At 37.1% G+C, this 23,432-nt stretch overlaps 1 protein-coding gene across 1 annotated transcript in view; it reads right to left on the bottom strand.

The window, feature by feature from the left end:
• COL28A1 (collagen type XXVIII alpha 1 chain) overlaps positions 1 to 22,208 on the bottom strand; it is a 33,510-nt gene extending 11,302 nt beyond the window's left edge. Inside the window, exons 1-23 of the mRNA XM_017834259.1 lie at positions 22,052 to 22,208; positions 20,689 to 21,257; positions 19,017 to 19,037; positions 17,478 to 17,537; positions 16,237 to 16,290; positions 15,907 to 15,951; positions 15,054 to 15,080; positions 14,725 to 14,769; positions 14,088 to 14,132; positions 13,372 to 13,425; positions 12,533 to 12,601; positions 11,822 to 11,890; positions 10,031 to 10,099; positions 7,906 to 7,974; positions 7,416 to 7,484; positions 7,256 to 7,324; positions 6,012 to 6,080; positions 4,733 to 4,804; positions 4,089 to 4,157; positions 3,335 to 3,406; positions 2,386 to 2,454; positions 1,923 to 1,991; positions 177 to 245 (exon numbers count right to left, since the gene is read on the bottom strand). Coding sequence (XP_017689748.1) covers positions 177 to 245; positions 1,923 to 1,991; positions 2,386 to 2,454; positions 3,335 to 3,406; positions 4,089 to 4,157; positions 4,733 to 4,804; positions 6,012 to 6,080; positions 7,256 to 7,324; positions 7,416 to 7,484; positions 7,906 to 7,974; positions 10,031 to 10,099; positions 11,822 to 11,890; positions 12,533 to 12,601; positions 13,372 to 13,425; positions 14,088 to 14,132; positions 14,725 to 14,769; positions 15,054 to 15,080; positions 15,907 to 15,951; positions 16,237 to 16,290; positions 17,478 to 17,537; positions 19,017 to 19,037; positions 20,689 to 21,257; positions 22,052 to 22,208 — 1,980 coding nt within the window. The remainder of the gene's footprint in view (positions 1 to 176; positions 246 to 1,922; positions 1,992 to 2,385; positions 2,455 to 3,334; positions 3,407 to 4,088; positions 4,158 to 4,732; positions 4,805 to 6,011; positions 6,081 to 7,255; positions 7,325 to 7,415; positions 7,485 to 7,905; positions 7,975 to 10,030; positions 10,100 to 11,821; positions 11,891 to 12,532; positions 12,602 to 13,371; positions 13,426 to 14,087; positions 14,133 to 14,724; positions 14,770 to 15,053; positions 15,081 to 15,906; positions 15,952 to 16,236; positions 16,291 to 17,477; positions 17,538 to 19,016; positions 19,038 to 20,688; positions 21,258 to 22,051) is intronic.
• Positions 22,209 to 23,432: the final 1,224 nt, after the last annotated feature.

The following is a 23,432-nucleotide window of genomic DNA, read 5'->3' on the forward strand; positions in this document are numbered from 1 at the left end:
CACTATTTCAGAAGGAGATTTTCCTTCTATGCTGAAATGCATTTCCACAGTTGAGGAGTCTTTTTAGGCCTTTAGACCAACAAATCTTTCCTAGCATGTCAGACACAGAGGCAAATCACTTACATGTAGCACTTATTTGTTCCCAATTCACATAAAAAAAAAGTCTCTAAACTTACAGGTGGGCCGGGATAACCATCTCCTTTTGGCCCAAAGGGCCCCGGGGGTCCTGGAAGGCCTTGGTCACCCTGATGAAGGCAGGAAAAACCTCTGAGTGAATGCCAATACAGTTGTTAGCAGGAAATTTTCCATGGAAGTCAAACTTCTGTGGCAAATATTCTGTAAATTGATTTTATCTGTCTATCTGCTAATGTATTTTACTATGTAAATTATTATTTTAGGTTTATTTAATCCTGGATTAAAACAGTACCAGCTCAGGATTTACAGGAGCATTCACTTCTATGAAACTAATTTTAGTATTTTTCAAGAGCTCTGTCTGTTGTAATTTGTTGCCTACATATAAGAAGAAATTCTGTTATTTGCATTCCCCATATTTTTATCATAATTTTATCATAATTTGTTCTAGAATTGTATTTTCCTATAATGCTATGGAGCCTCATTAAAACTTCTAGCGGGAGCTTCCTATGGGAGATGTATAATTAAGCTTCTTTCATGGATGCAGACAGCTGGATTATTCAGGAACAGATTTACCAAGAAAACTAAAAGGACTTTAACCCTCCCAACCACACTGGATGGTGCAGTGAACTGCTCAGTTACAGTTGAATGGATGATCAAGACTGTGTTTATCCCTGTAGCAAAATGTGGGCATGCAGAAATAACGCAAAAATAATTTAAAAAAATGAGATTGTAAAAGGCTTTCCCCTGTACAGCTTAGTGCAGATGTGTGTCTGAGAATGAAGGAACAGCAAACCCACTAATGCTGACAAAGACAGCAAAAAGTGAAGAACATAGTCACAGAAACAGGCAGTGTCACCCAGCTGAAAGAGCTTTGAGGACTCAAGGCTGAGGGAGAGAGACTTGCAGCTCTGAGCAAAGGGCTTGCTTCCTGTTGATTGATTCCTGTTGGATCCCCAGAAATGGGACAACATGCAATTCTCTGAATTAGCTGGACTATACCAGAAAAGTACGTGATTCCATCATCATAATCTCCTCCTGATGAAAATAAATGTAAGGATCTTGAAAACCGCTGACTTATCAAAAAGGGATAGAGATTGTTACACGCTTCTCATGCTTCTCTTACTGTGTTCAGTTCACTCAAAGAACAAATGTACTGTCAAATTCAATAAGGAAAAAAAGGGGGGGGCAAGCAGGATCCAGTATATTTTGAGAAACACAGGTTTATATGTCCCGAGTTTCTTGGTGTTCAAACAAAATCATTCCTGGAATGAAGAGTGGATTATGAAACTCGAATCTAGGTACCACTGAGGCAATACTAGAAAAGTGCTAGAGGGAAATTCGTAGCTACTTGTTCGTGTTCTTCTTGCACTACTTAAGGTATTTCTTCTCACAGTGCCAGTTTGGCCCATATCCTGAGACCTTTTTGGAGTCTATAGATTACCATGTGTCAAAATTAGGAATGAAGCAAAGGAGCCTGGATGAGAAAAATTAACTGTACTTGACATGTAGGCTGTTGTAAGCACAGTTAACAGGTGTCCTCTCTGCATTCACTTCTAATCAATTAGAAACAGTCATTCTTCTCCTGGTTCTCTGCCATCTGAAAGCTTCTGGAAGATTGACCATCCATGGTTTTCTGGCTCTGCAGATCCTTATACAGAGCTGTAGGACACATTTGTTAAGAACTGTGAAACACTTGGCCATCCTAGGAGATTTTTGTTGCTTTACTGAAATCCTCCTGGCTTATTTTACAGTTCTATCAGAAACTAGTTTAACAATTTAGAAACTACCTTTGCCCCAGGAAGTCCAAAACCTGGTTCTCCAATTGGTCCAGCAAGACCAGGTAACCCAATGTCACCCTGCAATGAAGAAAATAAATACTCCTGTTATGTATTTTATTAAACTCCGATCACAGGCTGGTTTTCTGTTATATATATCAAACATAATAGCTAATTTTATTTATTGCTACTGCAAGCATTAAAACCCAAAAGCAGAATAAAGAAAAGTATTTTGATATCCAAGGTTATTCAAAATAAACAATCAACAAAAGTAGGCCATACCTCAACCTGCCATACAGTTAATACGAGAGCACTGTGGTAACTAGACTGGATATAATCCATAACTCTATTCATAGGAAAGAAGAAGTTTTAGTTGACCTTCTGAGGCTGAAATTGTTTAAACAAGTATTAGCATAGCCTACTTCAGTTTTCACCCTGTGTTTATAGGCACTAGGAGCTGGAATCTGGATGTTACCTTTGGCCCAGGCACAGCTCTTCCAGGAGGGCCTGGCATTCCAAGACGTCCTGGTGCACCAGGCTCTCCCTGCAGTGAAGGAAGGAGAGAAAAACCAATGGATTTTTCTGAAAGTGAGCATGACCATCTCATATAGAAAACATTTATGCAATAATTTACAATATTCCATTAAAATTCTATTAGAATTTCTAATATGCAGTTCTATGTGGAATATCTGTGGAATATGTTTGAAGAACTGATAACAAGCATACTTCTGTTTTCTCAATGGAAATGAGATCCTTCTCAGTCACTGCACAAACAGATGCTATTAGAAGTCCCTTTCTTAGTATATTTGAGACTTAGTCATACAGCACTCAAGACTTCCTGCCCAGCTCTGTAGGTATACTGAAAACATGTATACTTTTCTGTTAGATTAGATTTTTATGAAAATAGTCCTTTCAGTGTACTTTTTAACCTCTTTTACCTTTTATGTGGAAATACTCTTGTGTGTATAAATAGCAAAAGACTTATTAAGAAACTGGAGGAGAAACCTAGAGTAGCTCTTCTCTAACTTTCAGTGAGAACTGAGTATTTTAATGGAAACTCCAAATTCATAAAAGAATATCAGCTATGAGTCAGTGTAAGGGAAAATAAAGTCCTGTCATATATGTATATTCCATACATAATACTATCTTCCCAAATATTTCAGTATAAAAATAACAGTAGATATCTTAACTTTTTGTAAACCAACAGGGAAGCAATGTGGTAAAGGCAAAGTTTTTAAAAAAATGCTTCTAGCTGTTTACAGGGATCATGGTGTGTCTTGCTAAGAGAAGCGTTAGCTGGACTTTTTTTTTTATTATTATTATTTAATGAAGCAAGTTCATTCTGGAACAGTTGTTTCTGAGATCTGGGACAAAGCACAGCTTTAGGAGGCTATTTTACACACAAAACATAGTAATAAACTCACTTTAGCTCCAGGAGGTCCAGGCACTCCTGCTGGTCCTGTTAATCCACGTATTCCTCTCTGACCTTGATCTCCCTACAAAAATGGAGAAGACATGTCACACATACTAAATAATATTAAGAATTATTATTATTATTATAAGAATGTGCTAACTGGAATTAACTGTAAGTGTCAGTGAAAGATATCAAAGATCTATCTTGTAGGTGGTGCACATGAGCTGTTCCTATTGCCTTCATTGGCAAGTCAGTTAATTCTGCTCAGTAATTGTCCAGTTTTGGATTGCTACAGTTACAACTACGTAGATTTAATCCAAAACTGACTTACCAGTGAATACTGTGGAAAAAAAAAACAACCCAAAAGGAATCTTAAAGATTGAATCCTTGCAGCTGAAAACTAAGTTATTACATTAAAAAGATACTATCTAAGAAAAATTATCAAACCAGGAAAATATAATTCACTTGGTAGTACTTTTTTTTTGATTCTAAGGCAAATAGGGCCAATCAATTGATCACGATGCTTTGTCTGATTGACCAGCTTACACTTCTGGGAAGAAAAACTGAGAATAATGTAAAGTTTGTAAAAGGAAAGCTGGTATTCAAGAGGATTATTAGGCTGTATAATTACAACAAAAATAAAACTGTGAGTCCAGAATAATATTTTTTTGTTACTTATATTAGACAAAAAAAGCCAAGGCTTTGACAATCTTATTCTTGGAACATTACAATATCGTGTGACATCTTTAGTAAGAAATTCTCACCTTTTCCCCCTGTATTCCAATCCCTGGAGCACCTTCAGGACCTCTAAGACCAGGTAACCCTGGTTCACCCTTGAATAGAAAAATCAAGGGAGCATTTCATAGCATTGCATAGACATGGTGCAAGACCAACTCTGTATTCCCTTGAATAAGTTCATTAAAATCATAGACCTTTTAGAGTCAATGACAAAACTCCCACTGATGTCAGCTGGGTTCAGGATTTTCTTCCCACATTCACAAGCATGCAGTATTAAACTCCAGGTGGAACGCATGAAGTAGCCTTAGTGATGGCTGAACACTTTGATTATATAATCTTAAATACTGGCATTTCTGATTCTAGGAAAATAACGTGATCAGAAGCCCAGAAAGTATTCCCATAGCCATTTTAGTGGTTTTCCTTCTGAGTTGCAGGGCATTTAGTGCATTTTAAAAAGCCAAAACCTGTAAACAATGTAAGACAATGCCCCACCCCAAAAAAGTAGAGAAAGCAAAGTTTACCCTAAAAAAGTATATTCGAAAGAGAATTCTTTTCACCGAAAAAGTGTGGTGCTTTTCCACTCTCTCTTCTAGGTCCAGGTATCAGCACAGGGAGAGCAGTAGGAGTGCTTGGAGGGAAGCAGGCAGACTGCAGACAGAGATGAACCAACCTTTTGTCCAGGGGCTCCATCTTCTCCTGGAAGACCAGGCAGACCTGCCAGTCCTGAAGGCCCTGGCTCACCCTAACATCAATAAAAAGTAAATCCTTCTATTAAATTCAGACTTGGTACTAATCTTTCTCTGACTTGAGGAAATCTATTTAATTTTTTTTCTAAACTTTAAATGTATTTATAGCACATATTTATGCATATGACCCCATATCTTGACTTTTTTATAAAGACAGCTCTCATTACCTGGTGCTTTCCTACCATCTCATTGTTTGAACTGTGCACTTTATCTGTGGAATTAAATTTCTTAGCTGTTAATGCTCCAGCTCAAACATAATGCAGTCATATCATTAAATGGCAGCATTTATCAGATAGAACTGACTGTGACATGATGATTGACATCTTGCTGGTGAATATCAGTGCAAATCTGTTGATGGCAGTGGAATTGTCTTGGGCCTATTTATGTAAGATTCAAGAGCCTGACCTGGCTTTAGGTGAAATGGGATCATTTGGGGTCAAATGGGTTCAATCAGCATTACTGTATTTTGTGAAATTAAAGAAAGAAGTGGAATAATTTCTTTTCTTTTCCAACCCCTGTCCCAAATCTGTAACAAACAAGAGCAAAACCACGACCACCCTGTGCCTTTCTACTATCACGAAAGTACTTTTTCATCTATTCCCATATTTTATGTTAATCTGGCTGTTAATGACATAGGGAGTGGTTACTATCTTGGTCACTTCAGCACTAAGATAATCTGGTTACAGCTTCCTCTCCTCTTAGCAACTGTGCTTTCCGCCTGTCAGCACAGCTTGTTTCTTGTGATGAGCGTGTGAGGATGTAGCTGCTGCTCTGTTTCCATCATATTCTGGTTGAAAAGGGAAGGAACAGCACAATAACCACTATTCAGTGCTTTTTTTCACCTCTCTGGCTATAGTGTAGCTTACACTTGGGACTGTAAATTCTGCCAACTGTTTCATATTCTGGATGGTTTTCTGGACAGAGCTGTAGGTGAGCTGTATGCAGCACTGACTTGAGCATGGGTCAGGCACGTGGAAATTTCTCTAGTCACCATAAATCTTACTACTTTGTACAGAAGTGGTATATTTAAAATGTTCCCATATCTAGAGGTTATTGAAAGTCTGGCTTAAAAATTTAAAAGACTAAGACCCTAGATTTTATTTCTAAACCTATTTTAGTGTCTACAGAAAGGATACTCAGGAAACACAAATTTATAATCTGAATAAAAAAATAGATAAAATAATTCCTCTATTAACAATGTACCTTAGAACCAGGTTCTCCAATACCTCTTTCTCCTGGCACTCCAGTCTCTCCAGGCAAGCCTTGTTCACCCTTAAGTAGATATTAGTTTTTGACAGCATTATTATGGAAAAGTATCAAAGCATACGCTTCGTTGCTTACATATAAAGGAAGATTAGTATGATATTGTCTTTAGTACGATGTGTTAAACCCTTGGTCACAAAGATTGGGAATCTGCCACATATTTTGAGCTGTCACCAGAGTCATTGTTGGAAATTATAAAAGCTGTAAATCTATAGTTATATGTCACTGGGAATCTTTCCTTCCAAAGTAGCTGATATTTCAGGAGCATATCTGGCTTCCACAGATAATTCATTCTTCTCTTTCTTTTTTACCAGTGATAAAGCATATCCCTGCACAATCACTTTAAATGTAAGAGGTGACATCTGCTGCTGCAAAATTCTTTACCTTTTATGGACACTTGACCCACTTACACCTCTGGTTCCTTTATACCATGCTTTAATAGCCTTCAGTCATTCAGAACTTTATTTGTCATGTCTTTCAGGAAATCCGTTTAAATCTCAATTCCAAACACTTCTAGGGTGACGTCTTTTATTAACAGTTCTGTATTTTGCAAATCTGTCAAGGCTAAATTATTCTAACGCTTTTCCTTCAGCAAAGGTAATCTTCATTACACCTTGGACCATTTTTAACGTCTAGATACAGTAAATACACAAATTCAACAGTGAGACAACAGTCAGCAGAAGCAACAAGGAAGGCAGCCAGTCTCTAAGGTATCTATGTATGTATTTTTCTGGCATGAAAACAGTACAGTGAGGATAAACATGATATTGAAATTTTGGTGTTCCTCTCTGTTAAGTGCAGTTACTTTTCGGAACTGTTTCACTGCCCCTGCATGTGATATGATGGAACTGCAAGTTCAAGGCAGACAACGCTCTAAATGGAAATGTACTGGACGAAGTGCAGCTCACTGTCTGGTATGTGGTACCTCAAAGGTTCTGTGTTGACTCAAGCCCAAACTGAAATACATAGCCGTGGCATCAATTTACAAAGGCTTTTCACTAGAGTTGTATCTGCTGTACAGTTTTATAATATTAATAAAGAAAATAATTTTCTGCATCTACGTCAATACTTAGATTGCTGTTCAGCACTTTAACATGGATAAAGATAGAGACAGACCATTTCCTAATCATGAAACATAACAGTAAAAACAGCACAGTAGCTTTTACTTCAGAAAATTCCCTAACCTTTGGTCCAGGTAGTCCCTGTCCTGGTAGCCCTCTAGAGCCAGGTGGTCCTTTTGGGCCTTCTACTCCCTGAGAAGATTAGTTAAGTAATTATTAAAAATAAAATAGTTTCTGTTACTATACATTTAAGTATGAGGTGAGGGGGAAGTGAAAATTGCACCTTCTCTCCTTGAATTCCAATTCCAGGTAATCCAACTGGTCCAGGTAAACCAGGTGGACCAAATTCACCCTGGCAAAAAAAGTACAATTGCTTAGTTGTGAAAAGATACAGAAACAATCTGGGACAACTCCCATGCTAGTTGACTTAACCTCTCTTGAAGTTGGGGAATCTGATCTCTCATTTTTCATATATGCATTTATTTTGTGCTAGTTCAGCTGCAAACAACTGCTAGTCTCTTTTTCCCTTTTTAAACCTAAATTTTCCCACAGAATCAGATGCTTTTTCTAACATCTGTTTTAATATGAAGAAATATTAAAATAGGTTTGGAGAATTTATTGGACATAAATGTCAACAAAATACCATATTATCCAGGGTCTTTTGTGAGTTCCTTGCCTCATTACACCTTTTGCAGTGAATATCAATCCCATATTCCCTGTATTATGTAGATTTATTGGCACTTCATTAATCCCCTGGTGTATTCCTTGCTCACCTTTTCACCTTTTATGCTGATGCCTGGAAGTCCACGAGGGCCTTTTGGTCCATCAAAACCACGGTCGCCCTACATGAAAAAATAATATGTTGTTAACTGTGTAACTAGAGACAGTGCTTACTCTGTCATCATGAAAACCAAAATGAGAACCAGAAAGCGGCTCCTGAATCTGTGTTCCAGAGGTGATCCTTTCAAATGAGTTTGCTCTGCAGTTTGAAATTGCTGATGAAAGAGCTGAACAAGCTTCTTTTTATCTTTCTGCCCATCTCAATTGCTTAAGGTCCTGTTTTGCTTCCTCTCAAATCAATGGCAAAACCAGAACTGATTTAAATGTTCACAGAGCTGAGTATTGAGACTAACTGAAAACTGAATTCTGCTGATTTGTCTCATGGGTTAATCTCCTGGCAAGGAGGATCTGGCTCTCACTAAGCATTTTGCCAGATTGAAGACCAGGCCAACAGTATTGTTGTAGAAGTCTAGTTGTAAATGTAATTGTCTTTCTAAATGTTTGTTTACAAAGCAGTGGTCTTGGGAAAGTGCAAGTTACTAATAAGGATGCAAATATTGTGCTTTCTTGTACTTATGTTAATAAAACATGTAAAGGCAGATGTTAGCTTGTATAAATTGTCACAGAATCACTGAGACATCAAAGTTATGCTCCAGATGGGTCTTTTCTATCCCCAGTAATCAATTCCATTGTTTTAACTTTGACTAAAATACATTATGTGGATTTCTGTTTTAAATTCTTTACTCCTGATGCTTTAGAACATCTGCCTTCATTATCCTTCTTGTGGGCTTGTAGTAAAGACACTGTGAAAAAAGCAACTGTAAATTTGCTTAGATTAACAAATCACCTGTTTAAAATGTGTTTAAAACCAGAAAGTTGACATGCTTGGCAGCCATAAATAGGATTAGAGATACAGACTCTGTTGATACATGCTTGGCTCCAGGTCAGACTTGGCAGTAAAAAGTAATTCATTTTTTATAGAACCAAGAGTTCCAATAGTGCTGGCAGAATTCCACTTTGATTATTTTATTCTGTCTATCTATCTCAATTGCTTAATAGTTTTGGTTAGATTATGCACTTGTCTGTACTTGTTCCCACTGTGCCTTGCTGCTGTGCTTTACTTATTAGTTGTAGTTTCTTCCCACATAAATTGGTGTTTCAGTGGCAATGGAGTGATTTTAAAGTGCATTTTCTTCAAATTGGTTTTTTTTGTTTTTTTCATTCATGAGATCTGCTAAGCAAATACAAGCCACCAACAATGAGGTTAAATGATTTATATAATTCATCATAAAATATACACTGGATGTTTGAAGATATTATGTTGCTAGCAGCAGTTAAATTTAAACCTAGCTGACTACAATATTGTGCTAAGCAGAAATCCTAAGATTTTTGTAAAAGGACAGTTGGGCTCTGCATCTGTGAAACAATTTGTTGTTGTTTTCCCAACCACAATTGCCTTGGTGCATACATAAAAATGAGCAAACTGTTCAGCTGCTTATTTAGCTTGTGTACAAGCCGTGTCACTTCGTTATTGTAACCAAAGGCTGAAGTGACAAACTCGGCCTGGGAACTGGTTTTCACTGAGCAGCAAAAGGATCTTCTAGTGAATCCATCCATGCAGGTACAACTACTACTGCCATTATTTCCACTGGATCTGAAAATTAGTAAGAGCAGCTTTCTTTTGCCACAAACTGAATTCAGACTTCTGCTAAAATGCATAAGCTGGTGGCTGAGGTATGTAATAAGCTTAGAAGCCTGTCTTAGAAAAAAGCAACAACAAAATACTAAATTTTTCATCTAGAAACAATTTTATAGTATTTTATTTATGCTTAAGGCTGTTTTAAAATTATAGCTGGAACTCATTCCATGCTTAGATCCCACAAATCAAGCATCAGGGGAATTAAATATCGGCTTTCCAGGCCCCAAAGGCTAGCTGTGCCTACAAGTCATGTTTGGACCAAGTGAATTCCATGAAAATATATTGGGTTGTTTGATGCCAAATTTTAACGTTAATTTACAAGGTACTTTTCTCAGATTCCTGTGCCTGCTATGGACTTGTTTTGGCGTGCACTCATTGAATGGTGCTGCTCTGGTCTTAAAACCCTTTGACTGCTGTACCTTCGCTCCTGGAAGCCCTTCTCCTGGTGAACCTCTTTCTCCTTGAACTCCTTGTGGTCCTTGAGGCCCCTGTTAACATAAGTTTAAAATGACCTAGAATACGTATTAATCACTCAAATGAACAGCAGTGTGTTCTATGTCTTTGTCAATTATAAGCACATGTTCAAATGTTGGTGTAGTGATATCCTGTTAAAAATAATACAGTAATACTCTATTTCCAGGGAATAAGTGATGAGCATTCAGGCCTGCAGCAATAACAATATTTTTCTGGTTACCAATGAATCACAGGTTATGTAGCTGAAATTTCTATTCCTTATACTTTTGAATCTTCACTCCCTAAACTTCTGTTTTAGAAATTCTTACTAATCTTTATTAATGTATCAGTATAATCATGAGAGATGGAGAACCAGATTAAAGCCCAGAATAGTGCTGAGGGAGACAAGGCTGTAGAGTTATTTGATTGTAATTGGCAGAGAGAGTAATAGCATGCCCTTCTCTTTTTGAAAGCAGATCTGGAAGGGCACAAGGGGCAAATAAGACAACCAAAACATTTTACTAAATGCAAGTCCAAAATCTGTGCATATTTAGCCTCCTTCACTGTGTTTTCCAGCATCTGGTTTTTCTGTGTTTTTTTTTCTGATTTATTCCTTGAGGTGACACACACACTACAGAATGCTGGTAGATTTGGCTTTGCATAGCCTAAATATACTTCTGCACAGAGCTTTAGAATTATTCCTAGTTCTTAGGTAAAGATAATTACACTGCATTCAGCCATGAGAGAAACTTCTTCTGAAGCAAATAAATTTTAAAGTAAATTAAAGAAACATCCTTAGGATATTCTTTAAAAAAATCAATCTTTTGTTATAGCGGTACAGCTTTTGTGGTTAGCAAAGATTCACATCACAGGCACCTCTTCCCCCAAGAAGTGGTTCTTTGCTCTGTGGTGTTATTGAAGAGACTTTGCAAGCACTTCAACTGTCACCACTGGCCTGATTCATACTACTCTTTTCCTTGGGCTCTTCAGCAAGAACTCGCTCCCCTCCAGTAGTGTATTTTCAGCAGGTTTGAGATCAGTCAGTTCAGCTACCAAACAATCTTTCTCTTTTTCACGAAAGCACCTCTTTTGAAATTATTATTACGGATCTTTCCTTGTCACTGGGGAAAAGCTACTTGTGAAAAAAAACTGGACAAACTTTCCCTCCTGGTTGCATTAGAAGTCTTTCATCCAGGTGATGGGAAATGCTGTACTGTATTTAACTGAGTAAAACGTGCTGCTTGACATTTAGAAAAAAAATGACCATAAAATTTACGCTCTGATTTTCTGAATTACCACAAAGAGGTTGAGTTTACAACTACCAGCAGGAGGAACGGGAGGAAAAGAAGGAAGAGACTTCAGAGCCAAACCTACTATAAATTCTGAAGTTCTCCCCCTGAAAGCCATGCTGGTGTTAACATTCTAGTGGTACTGAAAAGCAGTCAACTTAGAAGTTATCACTTAGGGATTTGAACCTGTCAGGCGACAGATTTTTTTAAGTATTTATGTGATTTTGCATAAGATGTTGGTTTTTTCATAGCTGCTTTGGAAGCAAAGATAATTAGAAAAGTTAATAAATTGGAAACATTTCCAGTTTATTGTGGGAAATGAGTCAGACAATGTAGTATGTATGACAGTGAGAAACAGTGGAAGAAGGGAAAGAGATGGTATCATTTAACACAGATTTTTACAGGGAAGCATAGGGAATTTTCCCTTTCTGTCCTGCTTCCTTCTCACCAAATAAAAGACAGACATACCATAAATCCTGGCTCACCAACTCCAGGTGGCCCAATGGGGCCTGGTCTTCCTGTCAAACCGGTGTCACCCTTCAAACAAAGACGTATTTTGAATATGCTTGATTTAGGTACTTTTATGTGTGCAGCATATAACAACTCATCAGACATTCTGTGCTTGAAATACTAGATGTAGTAGAATACAGGAATGGCAGAGAAAATCTGAGTGTCCTCATAATCATACAACATGCAAGGCCGAACAGACATTGAACTGGTGTAGTTTCACAGCATGCATTTCTATGCATTTAAGAGAAGACAATGTTGAATCTAAACAGTTAATTATTCCCATCATATTCCCAGTCAAGAAATCAGTATTTCTATCATAGAGTTTTTGTTCTCTTTATGCCAATCATCTAGATCAACAAGCCTGTTTTGCACAGAATAACTTCTGTTTAAGACTATGAATGTGTTTTTACTCAGCCATACTCTGCTTGGATTGAGTTATGTCAAGCATAACAACTACTGTAAAAAAGTCCTTTAAAATACATACTTAAAATTCACTTCTTTTGTTCCAAACAGTTTTGATCAACATACAAAATACTTTTCCAGTACCACAAAAACAGCATTTAGGGATTTGAAGCTTCTCATGTATCACCAAGTCTATTATCTCAGCTGTCTTGATCTTTGTTCTTATCCCACAATACATGCAATACAGAAGATGAGAGATGCTTGTACCTTTGGGCCTGGAAGTCCTATTCCAGTCTCTCCAGGCAAGCCAGGTGGCCCAGGGAGACCTCTTTCACCCTTTCAAAGAATGGAAAAGAAACAATTCTGCTTACAAATCGGTGTCCAGGAGAATCAGTTTAATTCAGTTTGTAGGTTAACTTTTGTGTATCCTGAATTTCAACCCGTGGGAATTCTGTTCCACAGTACTTCATCTGTTTACTGCTTTCAATGCTTCAAAATTTCCTTGATTAAGAGCATAATTTATCCTATACAAAGTGATAACAGATTAAGTAAAAGGTAAAAATTTCATTTCATGTGGGATATAAAAGTTTTGACCCCCAGCTGTTCTACGCACCACTGTTGACCAGCAGGTGCTCTACATATGGTGCAAAGATGACATCAAGAGACATAACAAATACTTATTTTCAAGTTTTTCTCTACAAAAATATTCCTTTTTAGCTACAGAATTCTTCTTGAGAATGTACAGTTTCAAGGGAAGACTTGATTTGAGATGCCAAACAGAATTCCTGTTTGGCATTTAGGGAAAAAAAACCTATTAATTTAAAATCTGAAGAAATGCAATGCTGAGTAATATTCTGTGATGCTACCATATTTTAACTGTTCATAAGTGTGGTTTGGAGTGTGATTTAGACCTGAATTCAATTCAAAGAGCAAATTAATACCTTTCTTAGGAACCTTGTAAAATACAAAAAATATATGATTTGCTATCCGTGTCACATTAAATTCCATCTACTACAAGAAGGGTATAAAGATAAAATCATTACTGTTATGAGGGTATATTAATACCTTTTAGCATTAATAAAGAGAAGAAATAATGCCGTTCTTGCCTTTGATCCTTGCAGGCCTTCAGGCCCTTGATCTCCAGGTTGTCCTTGTGGACCCTGTTAAAACAGGAGTGGTTTTAATGAGATTTTTCATGTTTTCATAACAATGGCATCTTGAAAAACCAATCTGTAATTTGCTGTACTCTGCATGATAATAAGAATTTCAGACATTTCAGAACTGAAGCTTTGCTTTCTGATGCATGTATAGATTGAGTAATCAGCTCAGTTGGAGCTGGGTCTGGTAATCAAGGGAGAGGATTTGGCTCTCCCTTTATTTGAATACAGTTAAAGGTAATCTACAGTCAAGATTTACTGGGCTAATTTATGATGGGCTAAGCTTTGTGGCGTTCAGTCCAATGGTTTTGGGATGACAAGAGACAAATGAGTTTCCGTGTACTTCTTGAGATAGTGAAATAGTTAAGACATTAAACAGGAAATGAGTGATTTTGTTTTTTATGGAACGGTATTTGCTGTAATCTTTGAGACCATGAATTATAAGGATGATTTTTTTATCTAGACTGCTTTTCCAAATTCTCGTTAATTTTGCTATTTAAGAATATAGATTTTGTGTGCCTTGAACTCAGCAACTCAAAGATTCCATGACATTTGTGGTATGGTATTATTTCAGAGCTTTGAATTCAGAGAACTAGGAATAGTTTCTTTTTTTGTTTGTTTGGAGAGGTTTTTGTCTGTGTAAATGTTTGTAGGGTTTTTTTTACCTGTAGGCCTCTTATTCCTCTTTGGCCTACTGGACCTTCAGGACCCTGAAAGATAAGTGAAAAAAATGTTATATTTATGTATATATAGATTTCATCAAAACCCCTTTTAGATAACTTTTTACTAAGCTATCTTATTTAGATAGCTTTACATTAAAATAAAAACTAAATTTAAGAGAAGCTCAGTAGCCAGAAAGTATTAAATATTTTTTAAATGGACTCGTAATCAAAACAGAGAGTAACAATGAACAGAGTTTATTATCAAGGACTGGTAATCCAGGATTAAACTCTGGTTGTTTCATTTAAAATATTTACAGCAATTATACACTGAAAAGACTGAAGTTCGAAACATTAATTTCATTTTTAGCTCTCTTCTCTTTTGCTTACTACTTCAAGCCTTCTGCCTCTGTTAAAGTTTTACCATTGTTATAAACGTGAAAATGTAGGAAGAGCTGAGAAGGTTATTGAAAATGGTGTCCTTGCTCACTTCATATTTTAAAACAGTCAGCTGTTAATTTCCCTCAGCCTTAGAATTCATATATGCCTTAAATCTCTCACCATGATTGTTATTCAGAGAATTGTAGTTGTTCTGTGGTTTAGCTGTGTTTTCTGAAAGCATAACAACTTTGTGGCTACTTACTGTGTCTCCTTTTATTCCTGGGATTCCACATTCACCTCTTTCACCCTGGAAAGGAATAGGAATAAATATTTATGAGGTATATTGGCATATCATCCTCATTCTCTGGGTGCTTTAGTTGAAAACCTAGCTGTTATTCTATTCATGACATATTATAGCAATTGTGTTTTAATTTCATTGAGGAAGAGTCTCATCTTCTATTACAGCTTGTACAGCAACTGCTAAGATGATGTTATTGTTCATTACTAGTATTTATAGGAAATATGGCACTATACATAATAAATAATTATAACATCAAATATGTAAGTATAAGATCTGACTAAAAGAAGTACCTTCTCTCCTTTATATCCAGATTTCCCCTGGAAAAATAAAAAAGCAAAGCAGGTTGTGAAAATATATAATCTAAATGTAAGAGTGTGAGTATTGGGTCCATTAACATTCTACTCTCTCCAGGAAAACAGCATTTCAAGTAGAAAAGATGATCTCTGATAAACACGGCAATATGAGTCGAAGTACTGCGCTTACTGGTCATGGTAGAGGCTGTTGTATGAGTGAACAAATCTTATGAAAGGGTCATTTTCGACTGGGATTTTGGTGATGTAAAAGCAGATCAAGTAGAGCTCGTATTTCCGTCTTAGTAAGAAACACGATAAAATAAGAAAGCAAGAAAAAAATCACCAATTAAAAAGGATATACTGAGTAAATTAGAAAACATGAAGCAGAGTGATTCATATGTGAATGACTTCTGTATTAAGCACTAAGAGACTGGTCCTACTGTTAGTTCCTATGCATATTTCATTCAACTTTTTCATTGCTGTTATACACATTGCTGTTATATATCTTTATTTGCCAAATGAGAAATTTAACCCAGAATGGTGCAGGCAGAGTGTCGATTTCTGTAATGTTCTTAAATTAATATATCAGAGCATTTCACACTTTTTGGGAGGGACTATGGATTATCAGAGAGTATTTTTTAAATCACACTTACAAGAAGAAATTATTACTTTTCATTAAACAATGAGAATTTTTTCGGTTCTTCTTGTGTTAATGAATCTTTAGTTGGTAAACCAGAATTGAAATTTGCTGTTATAATTAAACAAAACAAAACAAAAGTGGTGTTTTGCCTTAAAGAAACACTGCTTATTGCACTAGTCACTGGAGAATAAGGGAAAAAACCTTTTTTACCTCTATTCCATCTTGTCCTGGGATTCCATTAAGACCTGGCTCCCCCTATGAACAATCCAAAATCAAGATCAGTGAAATAAGGGAAATCAGGATTGTCCTGATTGTCTGAATAGATATCTCAGTATCTACAGAGATGCAATAGAGAGAGCACACCAGCTTTTATGTGTTAGATACAAGCTTTTAATTTGTAAAGAATACTTGTCTTTACAACAGCAAAAGGGGGTAGATGAAGTTTAAGAGATTCACAGGTGGAAAGGACATAGGCAATGTTAGGATAATCTTTCCATATTAATAAAGGACCAAATCTTTCTCCTAAATCTGAAAAATCACCTTTGCTCCTTTCAGACCTGGAGCTCCGTCGTCCCCAGTGCGACCCTTTTTACCCTGGAAACAAAATAAGATTCTTATAACATATGTTGGTAAAATAATTTTGTTTTACAATATATATGCTATTTTTTTGTATTTAGGATATTTGCTTCCAATAGATTTTTAAAAATCTCTGCATTTACCATAACCTTGAAATTGAATTTCTGGGAACAGCAGGACCAACTCAATGGGCAGCCATTTTTCTCTTTTGTCTTTGTTGTAAACAAATATTGTTCAGATCTCCTCTGAAGAAAAAAGGGGATTAGATGTTTTTGTAGCTACCCAGCTTGCTAAGTGGGTGTTTTGTGTTCTTCTGAACCCTTTGAGCTGTATGCTTCTGTGTAAGAGGTACCTTCACTCTCCAACTAGAGAAAGCAAATAATAACCCAAACAAAACTACTGTTTACACATAGTAGAGGCTACATTTGCAATTTAAATGTGCTTTACTCTGCAGCATAAAACCAATATGTATTTCTGTTTATGTATGTACAGGATGTTTAGGTCAAAAGTATGAGGGTGGGCAAATCTAGGGTTCTTTTCAAACTTTTTCAAACACCTTGAGCAAGGGCTATAAGGTACTATGGTCCTTTAGTTCAGTGTTAGGGATATAATATCAGATCACTCAGTTATTTTTGAGATACAAACCCTGCAGTTTAGGTCACCAAACCTTGTATGAAGCAATCCCCTAGATTTGCTTAGGGGTTCTATTTGTAAGACTATTCTGAAAGAAATCTAGCCCATCTTACCCTTTTTACAAGTATCTTGTCTGGGTTGCCATTCACTTAATGGCTCTCTCTCTTGCTTTCAGAGAGCTTTTTGGATATTAATGTTTGATTTGGGGCTCATTAGATCCAGCTGCTCTTGTCTGATTGCAACAGGTGAGTTATTGTTCCACACAGGAAAGTCGTTCTTTTCTGCCTCTTATACTGTGGCTAAAAGCAGAGCCTCACCACACCACACTGTTCTTTTCTCAGAGGGAGTGTCCCATGGCATTCTCAGGTCTCTCTCTACATTTCCTACTAGTGTGACATTTCCTACTAGTGTGACGTTTTCATGCAATTTAACTACGGAGGACTACATATTGAACCTTGAACTTTTGCTGTCTCAGGATTTGGGTTCACATAATTTCTTTTAAAAATTCCAACAATTAGTTAAATCTTGATTTATACTCTATATCAGTTATTTGAGAAATGACAGCTACTTACAGCAGGGCCAGGAAGGCCTCTTTCTCCCTTCTCACAGTTACATGTGGCAACCTGGGGACACTTTGAATGAAAATAGTAGAAATCACCATATTTTAACAGAAGAGATAGAAAACACACAGGCATCTCCCTTAAGTCACTGTATGGCTAGTCTGAGTACACCAGTAATGACCAGAAATTATATTTACGTGTTTTACAGAAATCTTTTAATTGTCAGTGAACACTCATCCATCCATTCTGGATGGAATGGCCTCCTACATTCCATCCAAAAATTTGTATCATTCCCATTCCTGAAATGTCAGTCATTTCAATAATGGCTTTACCTCCAGTCTTCACAAGGTCAGTTCATAAGTAATCTGTGTCTGTTTTGATTTGTTTTGACTGCTAGGTACTGTAGAGATAGCCAAGACAATGGGGTAAGAAAACATCTTACATTCCTTTTCTGTTTAACTCCACTATATGTAGAATAGATCATAGTTTAGCTCTATAAACAAAACATGTATGGATGTATACTTTTATTTAGTTAAAGCAATTCGTTATAACATTTTATAATCTTTCTTTCTCTTCTGTCATGTCTACCATCATGTGTCGCAGTCAAACATCATTATGGTATGTATTCATGTGATTTTTAAGATCTTTCTGAAACTTTAAAAGTGTTACATAATACAGAATTATTACAGATACTGGAGTTATTTTTGAAGGAGGGATAAAGAACGTTGTTTTTATTTTTGGTTTAGTTATTTATTAAGCCTCCACTCATCTTGGAGATGTCTAGAAGTGAAGGGTTTAAATATAATTCTTGTCTGAATATCCCAAACAATATGTTTTCCAAGGCTAACATTCAGTGTGACTGACAGAGAAAAATCAAGGTGTCAGAGGAAATGAGTGAAAAATAAAATGTTTCAAGAGAACACTCATAATATTTAGCAGTTTGCTTGAGCCGCTCATGAGAAGAGTTTTTGTCTGAGATAACTGTACCTTAAATAGCACTAGCATCTTTAAAAGGAAAGCTAACTTTATTCCCCTCAAAATGCCAGCCAGACCTACTAATGCCTGCAGTCAGGGTGACACAGTGTGGACAAACTGGAAAAATGCAATGGTGGAGCTTTGAGTTCTTCTCCTATTTTAAACTCTATTACATAGGAAGAGGATTAAGGGCTAGAAGTACACTACATTCAGCTGTGTCTCATGTTTTCTTTTCCACTGAGGTCTTTAGATGAAATGCCAAGATGTATCAGCAACTTCTTGTTAACCTGAATACTAACATATTGTTCTTTTTTAACTTGGAAAATTCATTAGGATAGCAAATTACATTGGTAATGTGTAAATTAGTGATTAGTAAATACATTAGTAAATTACATTAGGATAGCAAATTAAAGTTCTGTCCTGCAAATACAAAAACATTTAACTTGAAGGCAATCCCATTAGACTCAATACTTAACCAACTTCTTGAGCTATCAGTTTTCTTGAATTATGTTAACATATAATTGTGAATATCTATATTAAGCAGTAGTTCTGTATGGGAAGAGAAAAAGTGCTTACCCCTTCCTCAGACAGATCTTTCTGTAAAAGACAGATATTGAAAACAACATTAGAAACTTAGAGTCATAATCCAGCTTTACAGAAAGTACACTGAAAGATGTGAAAACAAATTGCTTCAGCAACTAGTTAATTAAATTATTCGATTACATAATTACTAACATTAATTAAACTTTAATTTCTGGGGAACATTCTAGCAATCTCTTCATTCTGAAAAATAATTTCAATATTTTCAATTCTTGTTATAGATTGTTGACTGAAATCACTGACTCTCTTTGTCCAGCCATAATTTACTAAAATTACAGTGATAAACAGGTTAGCTAGGTATATGGGAACAGTACACCCACAAACTACATTGTTTCCAAAGTACCCAATAGCAGCAGTTCTCTAGTAGGAGTGGAGGATACGTACTCTACACTTGAGAAAAGCAGCAGCTCTTCCACTGATACTCTTAGGTGCACACAACATGAGAACAGAACACCTTAGAAAAGATTTGACTTTGACAGTGATCACATTAGTTATTGTCATTGGGTTAGCTGTTATTTTTTAGAAGATCTCCAGGGAAACACCCAGTCCTCCCACTTTTCACAACTAATGTAGTCTCTTGAGAGAAAATAAATGTGTTGATATGCAGCAATGGAATACAAGTCTCAAAAATTCTCATGCATGCACATGTAATTATGACAAAGCCATTATTTAAACCAAACTTCTCAAAAGAAGGCACCTGAGGATGCCTGCCTGTTTGGAAGAGGTAACATAAAATGTGTTTATTCACTTGAGAGGTGGTTGCTGTGACACAGAAAGCAGTGGTAGTACCAGAGAGGATGGGAAGGGTGATGTGCAGTGAAACCAATGCAAAGGCACAGGCTGTCAAAGTGAAGGGCAGGCAGACAGGAAAACCAGCTTAGCTGCCTGCTCTAGGTCTCTATGAGAGCACTTAGGTGTCCGTTTCACTGCAGGAGTCTCCTGGGTGTTCATATTTCTAGTTTATATCTCTGTGCATGCTGAGAACAGGACTCCATCCACTGCTTGTTGGGTTATTGGCTAGACTATGGCTCTGTTTTCCATACTTGGCAGAGAATGGCTTTTATAAATGAAGTCTAAATAGAGAAGAAGGGCATACAAACAAAACTTCAATCTCAATTTGCTTATCTCCTCTTGATTATGTGGTAGGTTTTCCATGGAAATTTAAATATCACCAAGTTCAGATTTTATCTAAATTGAGCTATCTCCAAGGTCTACAAATTTATTTTCGCTTCTGTGAGAGTTGCATCTTTTGCTGATACAAAAGACAGTGTCATTTTCCTACTTACTACAGAAGAAAGCCCCAGGATGTAAAAAAACTTGACTGCTTTTTTTAAGAAAGGAGGTTTGAAATACCTTGCTTAGGAGGAAAACAGAGATAAAAATAATGTCACAACAGCTCTCTTTAAATCTAATTCAGTTTCCAACATCAAGTATTTTGGCTGACAAGGTCTGAATGGTGGGGAGAGAAACAAAACCTGTGCTCGTATCGTGATCGTATTAAGTGGGCCACAGTGATCGTATTAAGTGGGCCACTTTAACATGTAAAAAGTACAAGTTTCTTCAATAGCATAAACATTTCAAAATATTGGAAATAAGAAAATTTTTACATATGTTCCTAAAACTATTTCAATTTCTTTCTAATACATACCATTTCTTTGAGAACCTTCTCCACAGTTTCTTTCTCCTGGAGGTTGAAAACAAACCTGGATGCTGGGACACTGGCCAGGAGCCGGAGCTTGGCAGCATTGCTAATTTCCTCAGCCATTCTGGTCATTCCCATTATGAAAAATATAATTCCTTGGTGTTTAGCATCAGCTGTAGCTGCAAAAATATCTGGGTTTCTTGGATGGTCCACTCCATCGGTGAAAAGCACGGCTACTTTCACACTACCTGAAGTGCCTTCAGTCACGTAGAGTTGTGTAAGATTAGTTATAGCATAAGTTGTGTAGGTGCCATGACCTATGTAGGTGATGGGAGCAATGTGGGATTTGAATGCTTCAGGACCTTTCCAGTCATGAAAAGTTTGCTCTATGGAAACAGTGCTGCTGTACTGAAGTAAGGCCATTCTCCAGCTAAGGGTACGTCCAGAACTAAGCTGTAGTCTTTTCATTCTGTCTACTGTTTGCAGTACAAATTTTTTCTGCTGTTCATGATTATAGTCCTTAGCACTTTCAGAGCTGTCCAGTAAAAAAGAAATTTCCAGAATGCAGTCTTCATCTAGAATAAATAGGTATGTAGGTGAGTGGAGTGACTTCATACTAAATCTCATCTACCCTTACATGTATTTTAGGTTTCTAAAGTGGGAGTGCAATTATAGAAATTTTTGACTATATACGTGATCACAAGTGTGAGCCCTTCATGAAAACAGAGCATATAGAGGCTGAGGAATTTGCTCCAGAACAGATGCCCCAAGGAATAAAAAACTGAAGGTGAGTTGACGTCATGAATTATGAAATGAGGAATATTGTAGTGGTTTTTGACTTTCATTCTGTCCTCTTGCCTGGTATTTCATTGAATATCCTACCAGCATGAGGACTGGGAAGGTGGGAGTTGTATACAGGAAAATGATACTTACTGATTAAGACACTGGAATGTGATTTGACAGAGCTGGATTTTGTCCCTGGTACTGACACTCACATTCAGTGACATAAAAATTTCCAAAAGCAGGATCTGTAGCATATTAATTTTCTGAACTACTGATGACATAAAAATAAAGTTCTATGGCTATTATTATTCTTGTGACAGTAAAAGGCTATCGGCCATATCATAAAAAACACAGAAGTGATCTCCTTTTCTGAAGTACACAAAAGGGGAGGGAAAAGATGGGAGTAAAAAGAAAGAAGTGCAAAAATAAATCATGTGCAAATGTAGGATGAGGCAAACCTGGCTGATTATGAGCAGTACCATAGATGGCAAATTAGCCATATAGTCCAGAATGCAAATAAATGAGGGTAAATGCAAATAAATCAGGGTAAAAAAACCCACACCAGTTTTAAAATTACAATATTCACCTTGATCACTTGGGCTGGGATATTTCTTTACAGTATTTGACATAATGTGTTCAGGTTTTGATCTTTTCAATCCATATCTTCTTTCTTCCCTGAGATTTTCTGCTAAAGTCTCATGGTGTTCAAGTATCCACAAAAGCCAGGAGAATCTGAGAAACATCATTTGTTTGGTTTCTGTTTCCTAAACAACACAAATAATAATACAGAAGTACAGCAGTACAAGAACAATAAAACATTATTAAATTTTGATTCAACAAGTTGCTTAATAGTCTGTATTTTAAACTATAGTCCCTAAGAACAAGCTGATTTTACTTTCTTTGGGTAAAATCTTCTCAAAAGCATGTAATAAATAATAAACAGACATACTGGAGTGATTTTCAAGCATAGTGCATATAGTTCTGGCACTCAACAAACTGGAGATAGACATTTTACAAACACACTTCAGTTCTCTCTCACTGCCTGGTAGTGTTTGTACAACTAGAAGTTCTCAGAAACCTTAGTTGTGGCTGTACCCATGTGGATGCACTATAAACACAAACTGTAATTCACAGGGGTGTTTTTTATAAACCTGCTTTTTCTAGAGGAAAAACGTGGAGAGAAGGAGGTACAAAGGCAAAGCTGAGTTTTTCCCTGTTCTCTTCACTTAAGAACTGAGGATCATGCATATGTCTCCTTGCTATCACAGCCCCCCTGGCCTCACCAGTCCTACAGAGGAACAGTCATGGCCTAAGGATCTGTAAAGGCATGAATGTACCTGCTATGCAACCCTGGGGACGTGGCGGCCCAGAGTGCTGAGCCCAGGCTCGACAGCTACCTATTGCTAGGACTTCTTCCTTCTGCAGGGACCAGAGCTGTTTGTCCTGGTCTCACAGAGACACCTGGAGCAGCTCACAGTCTGCTCAGGGACTGACAAGTCAGTCCTGCCCCACTTCGGTTTCACTGTCACCTCCCTGCAAACTCCCCCCATGTAGCCAAATGCATACCCAAAGGGCAGCTCAGCAGCAAGAATGAACCTGCCAGGATTGAGCTTCTCACATAAATTCCTAACACAGCCATGTCTGCAGGATTTCTTTGGCTCCTGATAGTTTAGGGCAGGAATTCTTTTGCCCACCGACACAGAAAGGATGAGAGTCCTTACCTCAATGTTCCTAAGCAAATGGCTCTGCAGAGATGCAGGATGCTGACCTGGGCTCGCTGGCAGCTGTGTTGCCCTCCCCTTGCTGGATGCTCTGTGACGAAAGGAGGGAGAAGTTGGGCTGTAAGCTCCTGTGAGAAACGGTGTCATATATCAGGAGGGGCCATCAGACAAAGGCAAGGAGAAAGGCAAAGAAGAGTAATCCTGGCTCCCTCTTCTCCGCACCCACCCACTCCTCTCCTCCTCCCT

Source organism: Lepidothrix coronata, unplaced genomic scaffold (genome assembly GCF_001604755.1).
Source record: "Lepidothrix coronata isolate B3197 unplaced genomic scaffold, Lepidothrix_coronata-1.0 Scaffold7, whole genome shotgun sequence".
NCBI classification, from domain to species: Eukaryota; Metazoa; Chordata; class Aves; order Passeriformes; family Pipridae; genus Lepidothrix; species Lepidothrix coronata.